General features: G+C 49.5%; 1 protein-coding gene across 5 annotated transcripts in view; it reads right to left on the reverse strand.

The window, feature by feature from the left end:
- The window catches only part of KSR2 (kinase suppressor of ras 2), a 403,625-nt gene that overhangs the window by 101,945 nt on the left and 275,402 nt on the right, over positions 1-26,278 (reverse strand). For all 5 annotated transcript variants that reach the window (XM_059408527.1, XM_059408526.1, XM_059408528.1 and 2 more), the window contains 2 exons: positions 5,478-5,547; positions 2,136-2,219 (listed from right to left, as the gene is read on the reverse strand). In XM_059408527.1, coding sequence (XP_059264510.1) covers positions 2,136-2,219; positions 5,478-5,547 — 154 coding nt within the window. The remainder of the gene's footprint in view (positions 1-2,135; positions 2,220-5,477; positions 5,548-26,278) is intronic.

Consider the following 26,278-nt stretch of genomic DNA (forward strand, 5'->3'; position numbering starts at 1 on the left):
GGAGCCATTTCTGCACCAGGTGGAGTGAGGAAGAATGTTCTTTGACAGACCACGGTCATATGGGGTGAGAACATTTCACTGGCTCCTTCCCACAGCCCCATGGAAGGGGCCAGCATCACCCCCACTTTGCAGAGTGGAAAACTGAACCCCAAGATGACGGATAATTTGTCGGCTCAAGCTCATACAGAGAATGCAGCAGTGGGACTGGGACTCACATTCAGTTCTGGCTACTTCCAAAGCCTGTGCTTCTCCCCCACGTTCCGATCCCTCCTCCAACCTTCCCCGCCCCCCACCCCCAGCAGGGTCTGAGTCTTTGTTCATTACTTCTAGAACGGGGAGCAAGAGCAAAGGCCGCAGCAGAGTTCCGCCTCTCGGGCTGAAAATTAAAACGGCTCAGGAAGTGTTCAGCCTCACTGACTCCTGGCTGCGTCCCTGTCACCTAATTACCCGACATCAAAGCCTCCAGTCCGCAGGTGTGAGGATGTGAGAGCTGCCTCTTCCCTCAGAACGCGGTGTGACTGGTGTGAGTACGCAAGGATGAGACAGGCCCCCCGGGGGCAGCTGGTGTGTGGGGAGTATCAGTGCACCCGAGGGCCTGGCCTCAAGCCTCTCAGAGTCAGAAAGGCCAGGGTCACCATCCTGAGGGCTCCCTCACCTGAGAGCCAGGGTCTAGTGGGCACCAAGGCAGTCGTTCTGGACTTTTGCTCCCCACTGCACCTTATGCCTGGGAGCTTATGGCCCCTTATGGCTAATGAATCCTCCCCAACTCCGGGAAGGAAGGGAACTCAGCCTTACCTCTGTTACTCAGGTGAGACACCCAGGCAGGGGGAGAGTAAGCGCTCGGCACCGCTGCTGTCCCCTCCACCAAGGGGCAGAGATGTGCGGAGGCCAGAAGGAGCCCAAGGGGTGTGGCCAGCCTGGGCTGGACAAGGAAAGAGAGATTCCTACATCCTTTTCAATTGAACCGTTGCTATCAAGCAGACAGGCACTCTCACGTGGCGTTCTCAGATATAGTTAAATATTATTGACAATCTTACAGGAATTGGACCAGAAAAGTATTTTGCACACGCTTATGGCAGGAGCGAGGGAGGCCAGGCAGAAAGGCATTCCCGACCTCTGACAGAGGACAGAGCTCTGAGCCTGGCACTGTGCTGTGTCCCTGAGTCCTGATTTGTTGGATGCTAACTGCCACATCAGGCAGGAAGAAGGATTCTTCTTTTCATGCAGATTAAAAAAAAAAAAAAAAAACACACACACACACACACAAAACGTGGAAGAGAAATGTGGGGTGACTTGTCCAAGGTCACAGTTAGAGAGGAACAGAGCCAGGATTTGAACCCATCTTAGTCTGACTACAGAGTCCACGTCGGACATTTTTTCTGCCACTTTTCCTGCCTTTTGCCAGCCACAAGCTGGCACGTGTGTGCAAGTGGGGGAGCTTTGCAAGGTCGAGCCTTCCCGACCAGAACTCGAGACCCACATGATGCCACGGAGGGGAGAGGAGTTAGGGGTCGGGACTGTGTGACCTCAGGCAGGGGGCTTCTCCTGGCTGAGACTCGGCTTTCACATCTGTAAAACATGGAGAATCAGGGTACCCTCCTCGGAGGACGAAAAACAAAGGAGGAAAGGACTTCACAAACTCTAACTCAGGAATTGACAAACTACATGTGACGGGCCAAAGCCAGCCTGTAGCATATATTTGTAAATAAGGTGTTACTGGAATAAATAAATGTGTCACACCCGTTCGTTGACATACTGTCTGTGGCGGCTCTTCTGCCACGCGGCAGAGTTGAGTCGTTGGGTCTGCAGACCCTAACGTGTTTACTATTCAGCCAACTGGACCAAAAGTGGACCAACCCCCGATCTTAGAGGCTACAAATGTGCAAATACGGCGGTGCCTTGGCAAACAGTTTTCCACATTTCCCACATCATCCAATGGCTCTGCTGCTTCCTCCAACTGCCCCCTTGACCCCTTCCCCAAAGGTAGAGGTTCCCTTAAGACAGGGTTCTGAAACATGGAGCAAGCGATCCTCCGGAGATCCAAGAAATCAAACCTCTATAAGTTACTTCAAAGCCCAGCATGGCTCCCGTGGACCTCAGACACCACGAAAACATTTCTGGATGCAGCCACTTACTTGCAATTTTTACACTTGAGACCGAAAAGCATTCCTTTCCCACAGACTGTGCACGTCTGAGACATCCAGTACTTGGTGGAAAACCTATGGAAGAGAGACAGAAAACATTCAAGGGCAAGGTCGTGGTGACCGGGCTAATCTCTACAAGGATGAGCTGCTTCAAGAAGCACACAGGCCCCGGATTCTAGTCTTGCTTCTTCTAAGACGGGTGACTTCATCAGGTTGTCCAGACCACCGGAGACTTGGTCTCCCTGTCTGTAGAGTAGGGATGATAGCCAATGTCACACACAGGTGACTGTGGGGACCCAACGGGCCATGCATGTCAAGGGCCTCCCACTGCCTGGCAGGTAGTAAGGGCTCACTCAACTGGGCTGTAACTTCATTATTACCTGGACATTCGTGACAAGTCTTGCCTGGTGCCAGGCTATGTGCCGAGTTCAGTACTGGGATGGGGCGATGGATGGGGCTAGAGCTGTCCTCAGAGAACCACAAAGCAAGGTGGGGGCTCCCAGGAACCCACCCATCACCCCCTCACTGCCAGTCACATCATCTGGGACACTTTGATGGGGGCCTACCACCCCCAGAAGAGCTGAGGCCTCAAACTTGAGAAGAGGGTCCCCAAAGTGAAAGCTCTTGTAGGCGGTGAGCTCACCCTCCTCGCCAATCACCACCGCTTGCCTTGCGGCAAACGCAAGGCAGTTGGGAGGGCTCCGACAGACAGCTAGGGAGAGGGAACCATCGGGAACAGAAGTGCATCACATTAACTTCCCGGGCTCTTGCTGCTACTGGGGTGCTTTCTTCCCTCAAGAGATACCAGGCAGCAGCGGGGCTGGCCCCAGAAAAGTGCTGAAGGTTGCTGGGTCAGAGTTAATTTTCATTTTCAATTTTTGCCACCTTCTGCAGGAGTTGTATCTAATCTCCTCTGCCTCTGAGTGTCAAAATGAAAATCAAAAATGATTATGTAACTCGGTGTTTTGAGAACTTTGAGGGCAAGGCTGCATCCCTCTGCGGTACCAACATGCTTGATTTGGGTCAGTCACCCTCTGAGCGGGACCAGCCGCAGCCCAAAGCCTGTGTATTGAAGCAAATAGTAATATTTGGAATGGGGACTCTTGTGACTGAGGAAATTTCCTCTCCAGTTCTGGACTGGGGGGTGGTCCAGTCTTTTTCTGTCTCTTCCATGGGGCCAGCAAGTCTGGCAGGCCCTACCTTGTGCTATTTGGCAGCTCTTGGGGATGAAGAGAATAGGCTTGTGCCCCCCCCCCCCCCCCCGCCACCCTGCAACCAGCCCACTGTGTGGGGACTGCGGGCGGGCAGCACGAGCCTTGGAGCCTAGAGTTCTCTTTCTTTTCCAGTCCTCTCCCATCTCTGGGATCAGCTCTCTCTCCTCCTGAACTCCGGCTGGGGTGGCTCTGAGGACGGTGGAGGGAATGGGATATTAATTTCATTTCTTCACCAAGGCTGGGGTGAGTCTAGGTCTCTTCCTCCTAGCATGGAGCCCGGGGAGAAATACAGGGTGAGACAAAAGAATAACAGGGCATCCCAAATCCCGGCTCCTCCAAGAAGACCTTTCTAATGCCCAAGATCATGACTCTGCCTCTGGGAATCAGGATCTGAGGACGAGGTAGAACCAGATCTAAAACACTCTAGTCGCTAGAGCCGCGGGAGGAGAGCCGCGGGATGAGGCCGAGCAAGAGGGAGAGGCTGCGCTAGGGGGAGGGTCAGTCCAGGGGTGAAGCCCGGCCAGGGGTGCGGCCAATACGGGATGAAGCTAAGCAGGGGTCTACTGAACCCACTGCGGATCTGAGCCAGAGATGGGTTCAAACTAGAGGTGGAGCTGAGCCAAGGGTGTGGCGGACTTAGGGGTGGAGCTAAGACGGGGTGTGGCCTACCCAGGGGTGGAGCTGAGTCGGGGGTGGCCTATCCAGGGATGGAGCTGAGTTGGGACGGGACCAATCCAGGGGTGGAGCTGAGCCAGGGGTGTGGCCAACCCAGAGGTGGGACCAACCGAGGGGTGGAGCTGAGCCAGGGGTGTGGCCAACCCAGAGGAGCAGTTGTGCCCGGGGCAGTGGGGAAGCAAACAGCCAGGGCCGTTCTCTTTGCTGCCTTTCTCGCTGCATCTCCCGCCTGACCGTGGACGAGTCTATCACGTATTTCTCACGGCTTCCTCCACCGTTTCCTCATTTAGTCTTAACAACTATCCTGTCAACATGTTTCTTTCAAAAACTGTTGACAAGGTGCCATTCCGGGAGAGTGTGCTCGTTCCGCCTGGCCCCGCACCCCCAATGGCGATCCGTCTGCCCCCGATACTGCCCCCACCTTTGTAGCCCCGCTCCCGGGTACCGCAGTCTGTTAGCCCTCTAACCCTCCACCGGACCGCGAGCTCCACAAGGGCGCAGGCCCTAGGTCTTGCGCGGTGCTGCTACGCAGGCACAGATATGCTCTACAAATACCAGCGCAAGAAATCCATGAATGAGTGCACAGGTCCCTCGGCCACTTCCCAGAGGCCTCGGTACAAAGAAAACTCTGAGCAGCAGTGACCGAAGAACACCGAGTGCGAAGTTTAATTAGCTTGTAGGCGCATCACTTAGTCGTCCAGGGCCTCAGTCTCCCTGTCAAATGGACATGACCACGCTTGTGCTACATACCCCCACTGAGCTTATGGGAGACTGTGAGGATAACGACATAAAATGTAGAAAGTTAAATCTGGAAAGTTAATGAACTTCTTACAAGGGATGTTTAGTAGATACAAGTCTCCTTCCTGAAAGGACAGCGTACCCCTGGGGAAGTTATTGCCACGGACCCAATAGGGCTGGAGATCTGGACGGACCTACACCTCAACAGAGAGTGAGCACCTCTGAGTTCAGTATGAAATCTTGTCTTCTGGGAGGGGAGACCCAAAATTAAGAATGTAAGGCACTTGTTTGACAATGGTACCATTTACTGAGTGATTATTATATGCCCTTTGCTTGGCACTTGGTATATATTATCTCATTTGACCTTCACCACACCTATGGGTAGGCAGAATTACCTGATGAGAGAACTGAGCCTCAGAGAGGGTAAGTAACTTCCTCAAGGTTGCAAAGCTTTACTAGCTGGGATTGAAACACAGGAAAGTTGGACTCCAAAGCTCGGGCTTTCTAACCATTACTTGCTGATTTTACCAGGGCCAGGTTAATAAGATGCCACAACGAGGTTTCGCTTGGCAGAGGAGAGAGGGGCATGACGACACAGGAGCCAGAGCAAAATGTCTGCCCAGTCTTTCCCCACTCTGGCGGCCGAAGATCCCAGCCTTCACTGTGCTGGGAGGTGGCCCCCCGTGCCCAAAGGAAACCAACCTACCTGTGCTTGATGGAGTTGCCGAGGTCTCTGCGAGGGATCTGCGGGGACCAGCGCGGCACGGACAGCGTGTCTGCAGGGAGAGGAGAGAGGAGAAGAAGAGCCTGTTACACAGAGGGTCAGAGGTTGGGGTGGGCTCCAGCGCCCTGGGAGGAAGAGGAAGGCTCGCCGCCTTCAGTGACCACCAACATCATTCACCAAACCGAAGCCAAATGGAACACTGGGGTAACGTGTTACTTGGACTGAAGCAAGATCCCCTGAGCAGGGCAGCTAGAGAGTGCCGTGAAAGAAGCCAGCTGTGGCAAGAATAAAAATGAGCATTGCTTCCATTTATGGGGTGCTTAGTGTGTGCCAGGTATGTGGCAAGTGACTCACATGCTTTCATTCATTACATGCTCAAAACAATCCCAAAGAAAGGGGAGGTTAGCATCCCCACCCTACAGACAACACCATTGAGGCTTGGAGCAAGGAAGTCATTGGTGTAAGGTCATACACCTTGGAGAATGCACAGCAGCTGTGAATCCAGATTTGAGAGACTCGAGGGCACACGCAGAAATGTGCGCAAAGTTCTAAAATGGTAGATTCCAAATGTCAGGCACGGATGCACCACTTTTCCTGTTTTTGTTCTGTCCCGTAAAGCCCATAAAATTATTTACTTATTATCTTAAGGTAACCCTCTTTGTTTGTTTAAATACACTTATTTTAAAAGCACGCTCTATATTGAAAACTAATGTCACTTTCTGTATATTGTCACTGATTCTTTAAAATATGTCCAACCACGTACCACTTAAACTCATGCTAAAATAAGTGGATGGAGAGCCACCTGGGTGCCTCAGTTGGTTAAGCATCTGAGCATCTGATTCTTGATTTCAGCTCATGTCATGATCTCAGGGTTGTAGAGTGAGCCCTGTTTCAGGCTCCGTGCTGGGTGTGGAGCCTGCTTAAGATTCTCTCTCCCTCTTTCTCTTCCCCTCTCCCCACTTCTCTCTTAAAAAAAAAAAAAGTAAGTGGATGGGTTGAGGAGTGAATGCAAGAGTGAGTGGATGTATGGATAGACAGATGGGTAAATGGATTGGTAAGGGATGGTGGATGAATGTCTGGAGAGGTGGGTAGACGGTCAGATGAGCAGGTAGATGGATGGATGGGTAGGTGGGTAGTTGGATGAATGAATGGATGGATGGATACATGGATTGGTAAGTGGGTGGGTGGATGGATGAGTATTTGGATAGTCAGGTGGACAAGTGGTTGGATAGGTAGGTAGAAAGATAGGTAAGTAGTTAGATGGATAGGTGGGTAGGAAGGTGGTCGGAATGGTAAATGGGTGGATGGATGGATGGATGGTCGGATGGATGGAGGGATGGAAGGATGGATGGTCGGATGGATGGATGGATGGTCAGATGGATGGATGGATGGTCGGATGGATGGATGATGGAGGGATAGGTGGGTGGGTGATGGATGGGTAGGTGGGTGGATGAATTGGAAGGTGGGTAGATATATGTACAGATGGATAAAAAGATGGATAGATAGACTGATGGATGGATGGGAATGAGCAAGAAACCATAAATCACATGGACTTCAGACTGGATGCTTATCCCCATCTGGTCTTTCTTTTCATGCCTTAAACTAAATCCCGGGGACTTCCACTAACGCTCCACCTCACATCCCTCCTCCTCGACCTCGAAGGCCCCGAGGAGATGTGTGAAACTGCAGCAGAAATGAAGCTGCACTGTGTGTGAAGTCTGCACCAGCTAGGCAGAGAGGAAGCGAGTGGCTGACCAACACACCAGCTCTCCTTTCGCAGGCCAGATAGATGGAGCCAGCTCCCTGTTTTCGGAGCTAACACATGCCTATCCCATTTTACACAGCCATTGTTCCAGAGTGGTGTGTTCCCTGGAAGCTGGTCATGTCTGAACCGATCAGAGAGCATTTAACCTCCAACCCACTCCCTCCTCTCTTCTGTCTAAGGACACCATTCACAGCCATCTGAAAGCTGTTTCCAGGAACCCCAATTCTGCCCTTGTAAAGCTGGGACCCTTTCTGGGAGAGCTAATGATTTTCCAAGCCCAAAGGGCAGAGAAAAGCCACTCGAGGAGCAGTATGGTGTATCAATCAGAGTCATAGCCAGTGGAATTTCCTCCAGTTTAACCAAAAGCTAAATGTCACCCCATCCAAGCCATCTTGCCAGTTGTTTCAGTTTCTGAGGGCAACAAAAAGGACAAGAAAGAAAAAACGATTTTAAAAAAAGTGAAAGGGAGCATTCTTTCCATTCCAAGCTCCTCTGGGGACTTAAGTCTGTTTTCGGAAGACGGATGCTACTTTCTAACTCCTTAAAATGCTTTCCCCAGCGCCAGGGCAGGTGCAGATAGGACAGCTGGGCCGGAGAGAAAGCGCTCGCTAGCTCTGATGCACTGGCTCCTCACGGGAAATCTGCAAAACTAGGAGTGCCGACTGGGCTTCATCTCATGGGACATTCGTAGTGGCTGTCTAGAAAAGTGTGTCGAGAAAGATACTGAGGCCCAACAGGCAAGAACAGGAAAGAATGATCAGCCATGTCCACCATGGGTGAAGAATAAGGTAGAACCAACAAGTCTGTGTATATGTGCCCCTCCTGCAAGGATGGGGACCCCAGCCTCAGTGTTGCATCACCAGGAGCCAAGCAAGTTCTTCTTAGATGTTTGCGGAGTCCAAGTGTATTATGATGGAAGCGCGAGTTAACTGATTGCTCGGTATGTGTTAGGCATCAGGCTGTGCAGTGTAGACCTGGAAACTATGTCTCAGTGCAGTCAATGGGCTTGTTCTTCCCGACAAGACTCAGGGCTCAGAGACGCAGTAGCGTGCCAGAGGTCATGCAGCGAGGCACAGTTGAACCTCACAGAGTAATTCTGCCATTTCTTATAAGTCTTGCAAAAGCCCCTTCACCAGTATTCTCAGCCAAGGTAACCTGTGCCTCCCAAGGGACATTGGGCAATGGTTGTCACAGTGGGGTCAGGAGGTGTTATTGGCACCCAGTGGGTGGAGGCCATGGATTCGGGTCAACATCCTATAACGTGCAGGCCAGCCCCTCCATCAAAGAATTAACCAGCCCCAAATGTTGAAAGCACCAAGGCTGAGAAGCCCTGATCTAGATATTTTCCACTTTCCTAACCACCTCGCATCCCCTGCCACCAACCCCAAGAAACCAACATGGTACTTCTGAGGCTCAAGTCAGCAGAGAGCAAATCCTCTTTTATTATAAGCACATCTCACTTTCAGATTCATATCCCAGTTATGCTGTTATTCTCAATTACAGCACCTTCTCAAGAAGTAGAAGTAATTAAGTTTAGTCGTTTGGTTTCATTTCCTTCTGGTTGAAGGGGTGAATTCTGTCAATTACATCGCACAGTTACAGCGTCATTAGTCTCAAGCGGTAATAACCAGCATGCGGCTTCGAACGTGGGTGTGCAGACCTGAACTTTGAGATCCTCGCTTTACTTTCTCCGTGTGGATTTTATTAAACTTGCCAACTCGAGCCTAAAAGCAAAGGAAAACTGTTTAAAGGGAAGGGGGGGGGTGGTGGAAATCTATGAAAATCCAGGCCTTATCATAACAGAGAAGGCAAACAGCATTTACAGCAATTAAACTGATACAGAAACTTCTGTTTAACAATCAAAGCGCCTATTAAGATGTCTCCATAGCTGAACAAAAGCTTCTTTTCTACTCTAATTTTCTGATAACAAGTCATGCAGACACGGAGACAGAATTGTGCGCGTCCCTGGTGCCTTCAGTCCCAGGGGTAGAATAATAGAAATCTCTTCTCAGATGTTTTCATTTCCAGTGCATAGAAAGGGAGCGGTGGAGGGAAAGAGGGTCCGTCTCCCCTTCCACAGGTCAGTCTCTATGGTCTCTCAGCTGTTCCTCTGTACAGAAAGGGGGTAAACCAGGACCCTCAGTCTTTGAAATCCCCTTGGGAGCCAGACGGACAGACAGAAGCCCTGACACAAGGAACCGGCATTAATAAAGCATTCATGTTATACAGAGCTTTGAAATGAGAAGCTTGGGCTCTGGCCTGGCAGGAAGGAACTCAAGCCAAAAGAAGTCAGGTGTGTGGAAAGTACTTTTTAAAGATTTTATTTATTTATTTGATAGAGGGAGACATAGCAAGAGAGGGAACACAAGCTGGGGGAGTGGGAGAGGGAAAAGCAGGCTTTCTGCTGAGTAGCGAGCCCAATGCGGGACTCGATCCCAGGACCCCAAGATCATGACCTGAGCAGAAGGCAGACATTTAATTGACGGAGCCAACCAGGCACCCCTGGTGTGCAGAAAATATTTAAAAACATTTAACACAGAGATACCAGGTAAAAATAGGGCATGATAAAGCAAACGAAGAGGAAAAGAAAAAGTATGAGAAAAAAAGATGGTGAAGGCAAAGACAAAGAAAAAGAAGAAAAGAAATGAGAAAAATAATGATAGATCTGCTTTTTGTTGAGTACTATGGTGTGCCAAGCTCTAGTGCCAAATAAGCCCTTTCTGGACGTGACCTCATGTAATCCAGCCCCTGCGGCCTATGATGCATGGAACACAGCTGCTGTTAGGATTAGCTCCATCTTACCAAGAGGTAAGTCAGGAAGTTACACCATTGGCCCAAGGTCACACAGCAAATAAAGGCCGGGACTGGGGTTTTTAATTCAGGTCACCAGAGCTTGGGTTCAATAAATGATGGCCACTTTCATCCCCATTTCACAGACAGGAACACTGAGGCTTAGAAGTACTAAGCCATCACCCATAGCTAGTGGCTGCGTTGGGATTAGAACCGCAGACAGAACAAACCAGATGCTTCTAGTCCAGGCGGCTCTCTAGCTACATGGAGTTCAACCCATCCTGGAGTGTCCCTGCCTCCTGTCCCTGCCTGGGAGGAGCGAAGGACACGAGGAACATCGACCCTTAACATGCTCAGGGAAGAGCTGTCGGAGGCCTGGCGGGTGGTGTCAGGCTACGCTGTTCATTTCAGCCGTCACCCCTGCAGTTAGCCAGCAATATTTTCATGAGTAGAATCATGCCCACACCCCTCCCCAAGAAGTCCTAATCCCTAAAACCCGTAGGTAAGTCACCTAACAGGCAGAAGAGATTTTTGCTGTTGTGATTGCATTAAGGATGACCCAGGCGGGTCCATAGTAATCATGAGTCCTTAGGTATCAAGAGGGAGGCGGGAGGGTCTGAGTAAGTGGAGAAGATGTGACAGTTGCTGGCTTTGAGGATGGAGAGGGCCAACAGCCATGGAAGCTAGAACAGGCAAGAGAATGGATTCTCCCCTGGAGCTTCCAGCTCTACCGAAATACCCTGACTTCGGCCCTGGGAGACTAACTTTGGACATTTAATTCCCCCAAACTGTAAGGTAATAAACTGGTGTTTTTGAAGTCACTGGGGTTTGTGGTAATTTGTTAGTGCAGCTGTAGGAAACCAACACGGCACCTTTGTTGTGCTGGGTTACCGTTTTAGGAGCTAGGTGTATGGTGAACAGGATAATTAAATTTTCTGAACCTGGAGTCAGATAGTGAGTAAACAAAAACCCAAGGTAATTTCAGACAGTGATAGATTTCATAAGGGAAATAAAACACGGGCTTCGGGATTTGTTTTAAGGCGATGGGAACCCCCAAGTATATCAGAACAGAGGCTAGGGATGTCTGGGTGGCTCAGTCGTTAAGTGGCTGCCTTTGGCTCGGGTCATCCTGGGATCAAGACCGGCATCAGGCTCCCTGCTCAGCGGGAGGCCTGTTTCTCCCTCTCCCCTTGCTTGTGTTCCCTTCCTTGCTGTCTCTCTCTATCAAATTAATTAATTAATTAATTAATATAAAATAAAAGAACAGAGGCTAGATGCTGGGGGTGAAGGTGGGGTGGGCTCACTCATTGAAGAGCCCCCTCTGGTGGCCAAGCAGAGAACAGCCCGTCAGGCTGGGACAAAACTAGGAGCCCCCATTTCCACCCCCACACCCAATCCTTCCTCCCTTATCCTCTAACTCCCCACCCACAGCGGGGTCCAAAGCATCAGCCCTGACCCTTACAAAGCCATTCTTTTCCCAGCCCAGGGCTTTCCCACTTGAGCTTGAGTCATGATCCCAGTTGCCGCGCCCAAGTAAGAAATCCACACCCCAGAGTAATCAGTCCACTACCAGGCACGGGAGCAATGCTTGGTCTTCTCCCTCTGTATGAACCCCAAGCGGAGATAGGCCTCTTGGAGCCACTTCTCACTTAATCCAAACAATCCTATGAGGTTGTATTCCTAGCTTAAAAGTAAGGAAAATGAAAACATTCATTGTTCAAAGTCCCACGCGATATTTGGCGCACTTTGGGACTGAACTCAGGTTTCCTGCATCCCTGCACCACACTATCTTCTGATAGCCTGTCTCCTTCCGAGCCGGGTGTGAGAATTACGGTCTAAGTGATTCAGTCTTGGAGCTAGAAAAGACCACAGGCAGCTCTCTGTTGCCACCTCGGAGCCTCTCAACCTTCTCGGATAGAAGGTTTCCATGGAGATAAAGACCTCTGAGCCCAGAAAACTATTAATAATCACAGCTAACATTAATTGAGCACCTACTGCATGGCAGAACTAGATTAAGTGCTTTGGATGTGTTATTTCATTTAATCTCCATAACTCCATCTTCGCTGGGAGAGCTGGGGCTTGAGCGAGGGCAGTCAGACCCCGAGAGCTCATCCTCAGAAACACCACAAATAAAATGGAAGTTCCAAGCTGCCCTTAAGCTTCTGGCCCAGGGGCATGACAGCTGGAGTGAGTTCTTAACAACAGAGCTGCATTCAGATCAAGTAACAAATTCTTTGGGCTCAAAGATACCAGAAACTAATAAAACTTTGACCATAAAACTTTTCTTTTGGGGTCACAGGCCACTCGCCAGCTAAAATCCCCCCGGATTTATCCAAGGGGCCAACCAGTCCTTGGCTAAAGCCACTCGCGATTTTCTTCACATAGCAGCAAATACGCTGTTTGCTTTAATATCCAATTCAAATAGATCAGATCTAAAAGTTTCTTTAATTATGTGCTGTCTCTAAAGGTTACACTTCCGTGGTGCTTTAAAGCCAAATTGGGTTTCTTTGCATATTTGGACATCATTCTCTTGCTGAGACAACTACAAGCCGTTTCCCCAGATCCAAATTTCATTATCTATAGGGCCCTCAATGGCTATGGGCGCATCCCGGGAGCCACCTGGCACTCGTCAGTGTCTACATAAGACCACCACCCAGGTGCCCCTGTCCTGGGGGAAGAAACAGGTGGGGGAGGGGGACCTAACATCAGTTAGAGATGTGAGAGGTAAGCAAGGACAGTGCTGTTTGCTCCTGATGGAAGAGAGCATTCAGAGGAGAATCAGGCATTCCCATGGCATTGAGTCAAAATAAAGAGCATGGCAAAGCTCTCTGTCTAGAAATAGGAGGACTGCAGACACGGAAGTATCAAGGTCACACTGATCCACATGTGTATGGCATGTAAGGGAGGTCCTGCACGTGGAACTTCCTTGGAAACAATGGAAACTACTTTCTGAACGGGAAGGGCTTCCTGGTCATCAGCTTGCCCACTGGAGTAAGGGAGAGAGTGTGGGAATCCGCAGTGAGCAGACCCTGTGTTCAGACGTCAGCTCTGCCACTTCTTCCCCCAGGAGGCTTGGGTCTTCTCTGGGTCTCCTTTTTGACTACTAGGAAAAGGGAGTCAGATCTCCCTCACGGGCTTGCGAGGAGGAGCAGGACTAATGTAGCTGCACAAGGACTCAGCCAAGTGCTGGACGCATTACTGTTACTATTGTCTCTAGGATTCATACACCAGTTAGAACAGGATGAAGCTCTCCGAAGAGGAAGGCTGAATGCCTGGCTTGGCACACAAGAACCCCCAAGGCCAATCCAGCCCACACCAAGTTTTCTAGGTAAAGCTTGATCAGCCTCCGCCACACCCACTCATTTGCATATCACCTGTGACGCTTCCTCCTAGGAGGGCAGAGAGAAGTCACTGAGACAGAGAGGGTTTGGCCCACAAAGCCAAAAGTTATTATTACCCGGCCCTTTACAGGAAAAGTGTGTCAACCTCTGATTTAGGGCTGTGTAACTCATTTCCTTGGGCGAGAGATTCCCCCTGCCTTTTCCCCCACCAGTTTTATTGAGGTGTACCTGACAAAATTGTAAGATATTTAATGTATACCTTAAGGTTATTCGATATACATATCCGTTGAGAACGATTTTTTTCTCTGAAGCCAGAAGGCCTGGACTGTAGACCCATTTCTGTCACTTATGTGGTATGAATTCTTGGACAGATGCCCTGCCCTCTCCAAGCCAAAATGGGCATGACCGCTTGGTGGCATCCCTCTGCTCACCTCCTGCTAGCACCCTGTGAGCCCTGTCACATGTAAAATGCCCATTCTACAGAAGAGAGGAGCAAGGCACAGTATGCAATCCAGCTAAGATTCTAACCCACAACAGTCTCGCACTCCCCGTCTTCTGGTAGAAGAATCCGTAAGAAGGTATGTCTTTGATTGCCCGCCACTGCTGAAATCCATGTCAGCTGGTGAAGGCAGAGGGGAAGGAAAATCAACTCCCTCCTCTTGCTGCTCCTGACTGAGCTCATTAATATGATTATTCAGTTGTCATTTTATCAAGGCAGAGAGAAGACCTTGAGGATGTGTAAGTTACAGTTGGAGGGGCAGTGGTGCTGTTCATGGCCAAGGGGAAGAGACCAAGAAAGTGGCTCCTGAAGAGTGTCTCCAGGTAGAAGCCTACCTCTGTAGGACGGATGAGCAGTCAGGGCACTGAGCAAATGGCAGCATAGCAGACGGAGGGCTGATATGTGGGGCCAAGAGGCAGGAAAGTGCAGACACAGGGTAGGAGGGGAAGACACGACAGGGAGACCCAACCAAAGTTCTCTACACCCATTCTTCCTGACCCCAAGTTATAATTTTTTTAAAAAAGTATTGAAACCATTGCTTCTCAGCCTTTTGGCTAAGATCAAGTGTAAAAATTATTGAAGCCCAAGAGGAAGCAGCTTTGAGATCTAGTGGACAAACTAAAATCATTCTCTCCCTTTAAAAAGGCCATCACTATCTTGGGTCTGGGTCCTGGTGGGTCTCTACTGAGCTAGGATCCCCTGAATTGCCCACAAATGAGCGCGTGGACCGTGACGCCATCACTCCATCTCCCGGAGAGGGATGTGAATCCTGGAGTCATCACCTGTGATTTATTTCAGCCCCCTCAGGTGGCCTCAATTAAATTTCACTGCCGATAAAGAAAGAGAGGATGGCTGAGGCATTTAATTACATTTTATAATGTGCTCGCTGCTGAATTTATTAAAGTGTATCAGGGATTTTTAACCTCGTAACCAAACAATGGGAGACCCGGGTGCCACGCGAGTAATTATCTTCCCAGTGGGGATGATGGATGGAGAATCCAAGTTGTTAACAATGGGGGGAGTGCGTGTGGGAAGAAGTGGGGGCTCATGGGGGGGGCATGACAGGGAAAGTGGGGCAATGGGCCTCGAATTCCATGAGCCACTACCCCACAGACTGGAGCGGGGGAGGGGCATGGTATTAATGATCAATATTCCCTCAAAAAATAAGATGTACTGGGGAAATCTGGTTTTTTTTTTTTTTTTCTTTCTCCTATCCCTACTCCAAACCCTCTCCTCGAATTTCCTCTTGTTATTTTTTCTGCTCTGATGTGGAAAGGGGGAGGGGGTTATCTTAAAATGTCAAAAGTGGTTTAGATAAGATAATAAAATTAAAATACAAAAAGGAAATAAAATCTTATCTAGAAATCCAGAAGAATCTTATTAGGATAATGAACCCACCTTGGTTTATTTGGGAAATAAATGACCAATAAGGAGTTTGGGGTGTGTGTGTGTGTTGGGGCGGGGGAGGGATGCAGGTTCCTTAAATATGATCCTGAGAGTGGGCTTGGTGTGTCCACTATCGTTGTCTCTAGGACCTTTGTTATAGGTCATATCTACCACTCAAGTGACAGAGAAAGGTTAGATGGGGAGGAAGAATGTGCTGATCTTGGCCAAAGAGAACAAAAATGCCCCCATGCGTCTGGAAGAAATCAGGAGAGAGGTAAGGGCCCAATGCCGGCTCCAAACTGCTCACGGTCCCATTCCTGTCTCCAGCCCCCGCCCAGCCCTCCCCGAGTCCCAGTCACACCATGGATCTGCTATTTGCCACCTCTCACCTTCAAAGATGCTGTTCTCTCTTTCTAGAACATGCTGCCATATCCCTTCCCCAATACTCGTGCAATTCCTCTTCCAAGACCCAGCTCAGGGGGGTGGCTCCTCCAGGAAGCCCTCCCTGAATGCACAGGGGGTCAACGCCCCTGCCACGACCCTATCTTAGCATCCTGTGCTCATCCCTCCAGGCCAGCTGCCTCATCACACGGAGAACCTCTGCTTAGGACTCTGTTCTCCCTATCACCCTTGACCTTGAGTTCCTGGAGAGTAAGAGCAGCTAGTGATTCATCCTTATGCGTCCAGTGTCCCATGCCGAGTCTGGCTTAGAGCTGAGAGGTGAACGTTTTCCTTGCTAACTCCAGCAAAAATAAGCCAGCAACCCAACCCTCTGCATGAAGGCTTCACTTCTTCACGCCCTGCAGGGCCTTGGCCCGTCAGGGGTCCTGGGAAGCGAGGAACCCTAACTCTGCCCCAGCACTCAAGCTCTGACTCGGGGTTGGGACCTCAACTAGGGCAGAGGACCAAACAGAGCCCATCTGCCCAAAACTGGAGCCCAGCCCTTCCTCTCCCAAACCTGTCCCCACATGCCTGTCTGTCCAGGGCCCCAGGGTTTCCTCAGTTGCGCCAGGGTTGGGACCCCTGGACCATTTTCAGCTCCTCCTGACTCCTGCCTCTATTGGAACCACTGATACAGTCCCTCCTCAGGGCAGACTTGCCATGTAAGTCAATTTATACATTCAGTCCTCTTAGGAACCCTGTCGGGGAAGTCTCATATTGATCCCATTTTACAGAGGAAGAAACCAAGGCTCTGAGAGCCTCAAACAGAGAAGCAGAGTGATCAAAAGAATGCGGTCTGGAGTTAGAGACCAGGGTTATTGTCCCGTTTCCACCCCTAACTGTATCTCTGAGCTGCAACAATAATAAACAGTTTTATTAAGGGCTAACACGGACCGGACCGGGCATTGCCCAAGCCACATCCCAAACTGTCAACATGCTGGAATCATCCAGTGCCTGCGCTCCTCCCCCACATTGTGGCTTAGTGCAGGGGTCAGCAAAGCCTGACCCCTAGGCCATGCATCTGGCCCCCTGGTCTGTTTTGTAAATAAAGCTTTATTGGCACACAGCCACACCCAGTGTCTATGGCTGCCTTTGTACTCTAAGAGCAGAGCTGAGCAGCCATGACAGAGACACAGGCCCTGTAAAGCCTAAAATATTTATTATGTGGCTCTGCTGTGACGTTTGCTGATCTTTGATTTAACTGTGCTGGGGTATGGCCTGGCTTTGAAAATTTTAAAAGATCTCCAGGTAATACCAATGTGCCGTCAAGTCTGGGGATCCCCTGACCTAAGTGTCTGACATGTGTTCACTCGCTGACTGTAATAAACCATGTCTCTCCTCCATTCTCTCCTGCATCCTCAGCTGCCAGCACGATGAGGGGCAGCGTGGCACTTCCATGAGATTTCCTGAATGAATGAATGAATGAATGAATGAGTGAATGAATAAGTGACCAGCCTGCCCTATGAGTTAAGTACCAATTATCTCATCTTGCAAAACTGAGGTTGGGGTTCAGCTACGGAAAATGTTCTTCTGGGATCTGAACCTTGATCTCCTTAACTGAGGAGCCTCCTCTGTGAGCATCATGGTCTCTCTTCAGATAATGAGGAAGGGAGCCCATTAGCAAAGTCGGCGAGGGAGTCCTCTTATGTACCCTTCCTGGGAGAGGAGCCCTGAGGAGAGGCAGCCTGGAGTCTCGGACAGCAATGCAGAGCCATCTCAGACCACAAAGATACAGGACCTGTCTCCTTGACCTGAAGGAAAATGCTAATTGGAAGAGGCTGGCTTACTGTGCCCGGCTCAGGCTTAAATGAGAACAAAACAAGAGTTGACAGACAGAGGCCCCACGCTGCCATCACCACAAATGTCCCTGTGAAGGGAGAAAAACAGCCAGCCCTGTGCTCCATCAATTTCAATTGTAAATGGTCTCACGTTGAAATAAACCAACAGAAACAGCAGTATCAGTGACAGGCGTGGGGCAGGGAGGGGTGGGGGACACGCAGACCACAGGCTGGAATCTACAAGTTGGGCTTGACATCTGGACCCAGACACGGATGACAGGACACGTTTGTGGACCACAATGCAGGCCACCCAGAGGCCCGAGCTCCCTCTTTTGCCTAAGAAGCAGAAGGACAAAATGGAATTAATTTACAGGGGCAGACCTGAATTGAAATCCTGATTCTGCCCTTGTGATTGATGCTTCGTCTTCCCCTCTGCAGACCTCCTCCTCTGTACAATGGACGTGATCAAACCCATCTTGCGGAGTTTCCCTAAGGACCATCCATGGATATGAAGCAAGGGCCAGGCACATAGTAGGTGTGCAACTAAAGGGGGCTTTAATTGCAACTCAGATACTCATTTGCAGCTTTGCCTAGAGGCGCTTCTCCCTGGCCTGAGAAGACAAAACCTAGGGAGGAGGCTCTTTAGGGAACAAGGCCATGACTCCATGGAGAACAGCGGTGAGTTATGGGGAGGGCAGAGCTGTCTAGGTCCCTCTGGCCATTTATTCCCCTCCTCTTGTCCTGTTCTCAGAGCGTGTTCACAGCCCTTGCTTGCCCAAGTGTGATGGATGGGTCTTAAGTTCCTCGCGCACTATATCATCAATTACCTACATATTTATTGCCTCGAACTGAGTTTATGGATCTTAAATCAGAGCCATTCCGAGTTACTTGAGCTGAAATTCTCCCCCAGTGGAAATGTGATGTTTTTTAATTATGCAGTCGCCCGGTAGTTAATGTTCAGTGGAAGTTAATTGTCCATAGAACAAAGGACTGCTGAGAAGTTCCCCACACAGAGTCGCTCCTCGGAATTTACTGCCTGAGTGGGCTCAGCAGAGACAGACCAGGCGAGCTGGCTGTGAGAGACCCCGGCCCGGCTTTAAGAAACCCAAGACACCAGGCACCCTCGGTCTGAATTTCACACAATACATTATCTCCCTCTCTCAGTTCCCTGATGCTCAAAGCGCCCTCCAGAGACCTGTCACACTGTCTGTGGTTTGCAGACGGCCTTGAAATGGATCACATTCCAAGGTCAAGACAGGGTGTCCACACTCCAAAGCATCCTTAAGTGGGACTGAGGGGCTGGAGATGGGATGGGTCTGGTCCTGATAGGATGGCTGTGGAAGGGGAGGCCACAGAGAGAGGGGACCTCAGCTACAACGGGGCCATGGTTTCTCAGTGAGAAGTGTTGCCAGGGGGTGGGGGGTAGGGGGTATATAGAGAAACTTCACCCCTAAGAACTTGAAGATGAGCAAAGACGTTGACCCTCCAAGAATGAGACTAGCCCAACTCTGACATTGGACAGAGAGACATCAGCAGGGGGATGTTGGCCCCAGGGGACATTTGGCAATATCTGGAGACATTTTGGGGGGTTCATGCTCAGGGAAGGGGTCTGGGATGGTGTTATTGGCATCTAAAGGATGGATGTCAGGGATGTTACAGAGCATCCTACAGTACGAACGATAGCCCCGGCACAAGAACTATCCAGCTTCAAATGGCAATTGTTCGGAGCGTCCCTGCCCAAAGCACTAGAAGGAAACTAGATCAGAGCCTGGTACACGTGGATTAAATATACAGACAGGCTGAAAGAAGGGCTCAGTCAACTATGGAAGGACGGACAGAGTGTCGGGGCTGGGTGCCGGCTTGACCCTCCCAGCCCACCTGGGGGACAGGCATCTTTGGCACTGGAGCCACTCCATCTAGAAACAACAGCCCCGTTTTCCTTGGCATAATAACCTTTTGACATCTCAGCCCTCGAGCCCAGGGCAGTCTGAGGCTCCCTTCCAGTCCTAGGAGGAGGGCACTTAATCCAGGCATGGGAAGTCCAAAGCACTGTGATTGGTTCAAGGGTAGGCATGTGACCCAAGATGGGCCAATCAGAGTCCACGAAATGCCCTGGGACATTGTTCCCACCCCTCCCTTCCCATCTTTTTTTTGTTGTTGTTAAGTTCTCCTCTGTCCCCTGGAGTTAAAGCTTCAACTGGTGGGTTGTCAGGAGGTCCAGGAAGGAGGTCCCTTCAGGAAGGGCCCACCTGAGAAGGAAGCCAACACCCTTAAAAAGCAGAGTAGAAAGATGGAGAGAAACCAAAGACTGGTAGGTTGTCTGAGCTCCCACAGCTTCTCCAGTGACTGTCAAATCCTCATTTTCAAACACTTTAAGTAGTTTGAGTTGTTTCACTTACAAGCAGAAGAATGTAGACATCATGCAAGGTCATGGAGACGGATGGAACTAGCAGATTTCTGATAGCTACAGTCCCTAGGGCAACCCCACCACAACGACAAGAATGCTCATTGTCATAAAGAAGCTGGTACACCATTTATGGCCCAGGTACTAAACATAATACCAAACACTTTAAGGGTATTATCTCATTTATTCTACACAATAATCCTATGACTCCTTTGTTATTATTATCTCAAGAAGGGAAGTAGTTTAGAGGTTGAACAACTTGCTCTAGGCCATACAGCTAGCAAGTGATGGTGCCTGGATCCAAACCCAGGCCATTTGCCTGAACTCTCAGTTACCCTGCCCCGTGACAGCAGGCTGTCCCAGCGTGAGGCCTTCAAATATTCCCTACAACAAACTTCCCTTCTCCCTATTCCATGTTCGGGATCAGGAAACCTCCTGAAAAAAATCTGGTGTTCAGGAAGGGTGGACTGCAGAGAAAAAAATGGGATAATCACCCAATCCTTGAGAAATGCAGTGCTTGTAACAGCAAGTTCTCTTTGTACATGAATAAACAGAAAGTCTGGCTTTATACATCAGTCTCCAAAGTCTGGTTAATGTGAATCGGGCTCTAAGAGAATCTGTCTTCCGAACAGACAAAGCAAGATCCAGATTTCTGGATTCTGATGAATTCTCTATAGCACTGGTTCTCAAACTTGAACATTCATGGCAGCATTATTTGTAAGAGCCCAAAAGTAGAAACGACCCCATGGCCATCAATCAATGAATGGAGAACCAAAATATGGGGTGTCCCTATAATGGAATATTGTTTGGCCATAAAAAAGAATGAAGTAGTGACCCGTGCTACAATATAGATGCGTCTTGAACACATCGTGCTAAATGAAAGGAGCCAGACGCAAAAGCCAGGCCGCATATTTTAAGATTCCATTTATACAGATGTCCACGATAGGTATATCCATAAAGACAGAAAGTAGATTAATGGTTGCCAGGAGCTGGAGGTCATGAGGGTAAAGCCCCGGAGATCTCTCTCGCCCCTTCTGCTGTAGGAGTACACCGCGAGAAGACAGCCATCTACGATGTCACCAGGTATCAAATCTGCTGGCACTTCAATCTTAGACTTCCCAGTCTTTAAGAACTGGGAGAAATAAAATATTGGTTGGGTAAGCCGCTCTATCCATGGTATTTTTGTTACAGCAGCCTGGAAGAACGGAGACTATGCTGGACTCCCCCAAACTCCCCCATGTCCTAATGCCCAGAACCAATGCCTGTGACTTTATATGGCAAAAGGGACTTTGAGGATGGGATTAAATGAAGGAGCCAGAGATGGGGAGACTATTCCAGATGATCCGAGTGGGCCCTCCATGTAATCACAAGGATCCTTATAAATGGGGTCTGTGACCTCACAGACCCCTGGGGGAGAGAGGATGATGTGATGCTGGCGCTGACCCAAGGAAGGAGGGCTGTTTGCTTCTAGAAGCTGGAAAAGGCAAGGAAACAAATCTCCACTGGAACCTTGATTAGGAACCAACCCTGCGGACACCTTGATTGTGGCCTCAGTGGAAGCATTTTGGACTTTTGCCCTCTAGGACTGCAAGAGAATGAGTCTGTGTGGTTTGGAGCCACTATGTTGACGACAGTTTATTATAGGAAACTGTGACCATAGGAAACATTCTTGTCTCCCAGCTTGTACTTCATAGAAAACGTGGAAATGGGCATTTATGAACTTTTTCCGTGTCTGATGAGCCCAAGACTAGATCCTCCCAGCGACCAGAAAGACCAGGACCACATCCCACTTCACAGGAGAGAAAACTGCCGATCAGAGAAATTCAGTAATTGGCCCCACACAGCCAGTGAATTGAGGAGTGGACTTCTTGCTAAATTTCCCATAGGGGGGAAAAAAACCCCGAAGTCTGTTTATCTGCCCAGTGGCCTGAAGCATTGGGACTGCTGTGGCGGTCATATCGGTGAACAAGATTCAATAACCCATAAAAGCTGGGCCCTTCCTGGAAGCAGTTTAATCCCTCGAGCCCACCAGACAAGGGACCCTGCAGAAAAGCCCAAGGTCTGCTCTCCCTTCCAAAGAGTCATTTAGCAGGTCGCAACGTACCTAGAAAGTGTTCTGGCCTCTCAGACTGACCCTGGGCCCTGACAAAGAGCATTGGCTATTTGTAAAATGTAAAATGGGACCAAGACGCCCCGAAGTCAGAGTCCCATCCCCGCCATATAACCGGACCTATGGGGTCCCCCAGTGTTAGAGACCACTCATGGCTCTCGGTCAGTGCTGCTCAAACTTCTTGCATCAGTCGGGGCTAGGTATAATACCAGTTTCTGACCCCCCAGACCCTTGAGTCTGGGGTGGGGACCAGAATTTGCATTTCTGTCAAGTTCCAGGGGGATGCTGAGGCTGCTCGAAGTTTGGGGACTGCACGTCGAGAACGAATGTTCTAGATCAGGGTTTCTTGACCTTAATACAGTTAACATTCTTTGTTATGGGGGTTGTTCTGCACATCACAGGATGAGCAGCCTTGTTGGTCTTGACCCACCAGATGCCAGCAGCTCCCTGCTCCCCCGCTGTGACACACAAAACTGCTCCCAACATTGCCAAGTGTCCTCAGGGGCTAGAAGGGCCAAACTGGCCCCAGTTGAGAACCACCGCTATAGAGATACCAAGAATGCTCAAGAGGAAGAGTCACTGGATGTGACCCCCAAAGATTTGGGGGCTCTTGACTATAGTCCCAACTATTTATCAAGAGTGTGGGCTGAGGGGCATCTGGGTGGCTCAGTAGGTTAAGCCTCTGCTTTTGGCTCAGGTCATGATCCCAGGGTCCTGGGATCGAGCCCCGCATCGGGCTCTCTGCCCAGCGGGGACCTGCTTCCCCCTCTCTCTGCCTGCCTCTCTGCCTACTTGTGATTTCTTTCTCTTATCAAATAAATAAATAAAATCTTTAAAAAAAAAAAAAAAAAGAGTGTGGGCTGAATGGTGAGCACGGGGTTGGGACAGGTCGCCTAAGCCCATCACTCCTTCAGGCATCGTGAGGTCAGTCAAGCAGCCATTGGTTCTACTAGCCAAAGAGCTCACTGACTTCTCAAAGTTTCCCCAAGTTCTCAGAGAAGCCACCTCTTCCAGGTGACTGACTCAGCCCAGTCCCTAAGGACAGAATAGGCAATCTCGGCCAGTCAGTGAGGAAGGTGTCTGAGCCAGAGAAGGCGCTCAGGGCCAACACTCAAAGATGGTCTGATTGCAAATTGCAAAGAGGAGAACATAAATTCACAAAGCGGACCCAGTTCCCAATGCTCCAACTCAGCAAACCAAATCCAAAGGTGCAATCTTCTCAGGCTTTTGAAAGGCCACGTGATTGATAGTCTGGACGGAAAGGGAGAGGACGGATCCAGGACTGATGGATGGGTGTGGAGGCAATCAGATGCATTTTCAGAGCCTCTCCGCTCTGACACCTGCCCCCATTCTGCCCCATTCTCCGGGGAGCCGGGCTCTGAATGCACCCCTGGGCCACACCCGTCTCCTCTACCTGCTGGTCCTATTCTTGTGGGAAGGAACACCGCCTAATGATGGATGCCTTCGGGGTGATCATTCTCCCTTATGTACCAAACAAAGGCAAGATTGATGAACTCTGAGGAAGCACATTCACTGGCCTGATCTATGCCTTTTACCTTGGAGCAGGCAGCCCCGTCTCTGAGCGCCTGTCTGCAGCTTTGCATTTGTCAATAGGACCTTGATTCTCTAAAGGCTGAAAGGGGTTTTCATGGGTGAATGCTTGGAGCCAGCTCAGGGTTCTTGGAGCCCAACTCAAAGCCTCCAGGTGACTTGTTTTGCATCTGCTGGCTCCTTTCATCCCTAGATATCACCCTTGCGTGAGGACAGGGGGAGAAAAAGACTTTCTACACGCACGTAAGGAAGAAATGGGAAACTCAGAGGCACAGGGGTTGCGGGGAGGGGCTGCCCTGTGCTGGGAAGAGCAAAGTCCTGCCTCCTGAGTTCTCATCTCAGCTTTGCCCTGGCCGAGTCTCTAAACCGTCGTGGAGATGGCTCCCTTATTTACTTGCAAGATGAGAATTTAAACAGCAGCCCGGCAAGGAGGCTGTTGGAGCTAACAGAGGCTCTGGAGCCCACGCTCCCCTCCCCGACCCTGGTTTGGCGTCCTGGCTCCGAGACCGGCAGCTGTAAAACTGGGCAGATCCTTGCTTTATCTCTTTGTGCCTCACTGGTTCCTCGGAGAGTTAGCCAAGCACTTTTAGAACGACACTTAGCACTTAGAAAGTGCTTAATTAATATTTAATTTAGCACTTGATTAATATCCCTCTCTGCTTATTTCACTCCATCTCAGAGTGCAGTAGATAAGGCATAAAGAGTTCATGCTCGTTGTTTCGAATCAAAGGTCGGGGGACGGGGTCTGATGTATGGGGTTGAAATGTCCCCCTCCCCCCAAAATGTATGTCCACCCAGAACACAGAGACACACAGAGAGAGGAGGACATGGCATGACACGCAGAGAGAATACTGTGTAGGGACAGGCAGAGACCGGAATGGGGCATGTACAAGCCAGGGCAAGGCCAAGGATGGATGGCAGGCACCAAAGCCAGGCGAGGAAGGATCCTGCCTGAGACCCATCAGAGACAACACGGCCTTGACAATGACTTGACTTCAGACTTCCAGCCCCAGAAGGAGGAGAAAATAAATGTCTTTTGTTTTCAGCCCACCCAGCGTGTGGTGGTTTGTTAGAGCTGCGTCAGGAAACTACAACTCCTAATACCAAGGGAAGCTGGTTTGCTCATCCCTCTGTCTCCAGGCACAAGCCCACTGACCACTCCCAGCTCTCAATTCTTGCATCTGACTTCTCCCTGCCTGCCGTCACCTGGCTGAGAAGGACGCAGAGCCGAGGTCAGCAAACTCGGTGAGTAAAGTAGCAGGAGGAAATATTTTGGATATCGTGGGTGGTTACAATCTCCGCCACAGTTTTCCAACAAAACTGCTTATGGACGCTAAAATTAATTTCATAGAATGTTCACACGTCATTAAGTATTATCCTTCTTTTGATTTATATACGTATTTAAAAATACGAAATTACCTTCTTAGGTTTTCAGCCATGCAAAGAACAGGCGGGGGGCTAGATTTTTGTTTTTTAATCGAGGTGAAATTCACATAACATAAAATGACTTTAATATGTACAATTCGGTGGCATTTACTAAACCGTCCATGTGGTGCAAACCCCCCTCTGTCTACTTCGGAACCATAACCATAACCCCCTCCCAAGGAGGCTGATCAGGCAGCCCCTCCCTCATTTGCTTCCCCCAGGCCCAGGCAACAACCAATCTGCTCTCTGTCTCTACAGATTTACATTTTCAGGATGTTTCATAGAAATGGAATCATGTGCAGTGTAGACTTCCGCATCTGGCTTCTCTAAGTTAGCACCATGCTTTTGAAGCCCATCCATGCTGAATTCACAGCAGGTATCACATCTTTGTTCCTTTTGATGGCTGAATAACAGTCCATTGTAGGGAGAGACCACATTTTGTGGACACAGAGACCACACCATGGACATTTGGTTTCTACCTTTTGACTACTGTGAACACTGCTTTTGTGAACATTTGTAGACACGTATTTGTTTAAAACCTGCTTTCGGTTCTGGGTGTATATCCAGGACTGGAATGCTTGGATTGCATGGTAGTTCTAATGTCTAACTTTTGGAGGAACTGCCAAACTGTTTCCCACAGCGGCTGCCTGCCCCATGTGGCTTTCAGTGGGCCAGATTTGACCGACAAGCCACATGCTTTGGCAGTCCTTGATTTATAGCGAGGATATATGATAACTCAATGCCTTTAAGTTAGACAAATGAGAGATAAGTTAGAAAAATAAAACATGGGCCCTTTTGATTTTTCCATCATTTTCCTAATTTTCATAGAGATATGGATGCAGGAAATTGCTCATAAACATTAATACAATTAACATATGATCTATATATTATGTGTCGATTACAATGATGTCCGCGTAATGCTAGGTGGCAGCTGCCACCGGCCTCGGTGATGGGGAAATGCCAGGATCATGGGTCCAGTGTTGCTGGATTTTCTGATTCTTCTAAGAGAACCCAGAAATTCAGACTTTTATATGAAATTTCCTAATTTTTAGTTAATTCAGGGGAAAAATCAATCCATTTGCATAGACCAAGCAAAACGTATTTCCAGGCTATAGTCAGGACTCATGATCACTCGTGTTTCCTTCTAATACTGGTGGCTTCTTCTAGAGAAGAAGTCAAACAGATTCACTGGGGTCTCTGTGGCTTTGCCTATTCCCAGGTTCTTCTAAGAATCTGTCGACAGATGGACACATGCACCTTAACTTGGAGTGAGCGTTACTATGGCAACCTGGT

The sequence above is a fragment of the Mustela nigripes genome, chromosome 8, assembly GCF_022355385.1.
Source record: "Mustela nigripes isolate SB6536 chromosome 8, MUSNIG.SB6536, whole genome shotgun sequence".
Taxonomy (NCBI): domain Eukaryota; kingdom Metazoa; phylum Chordata; class Mammalia; order Carnivora; family Mustelidae; genus Mustela; species Mustela nigripes.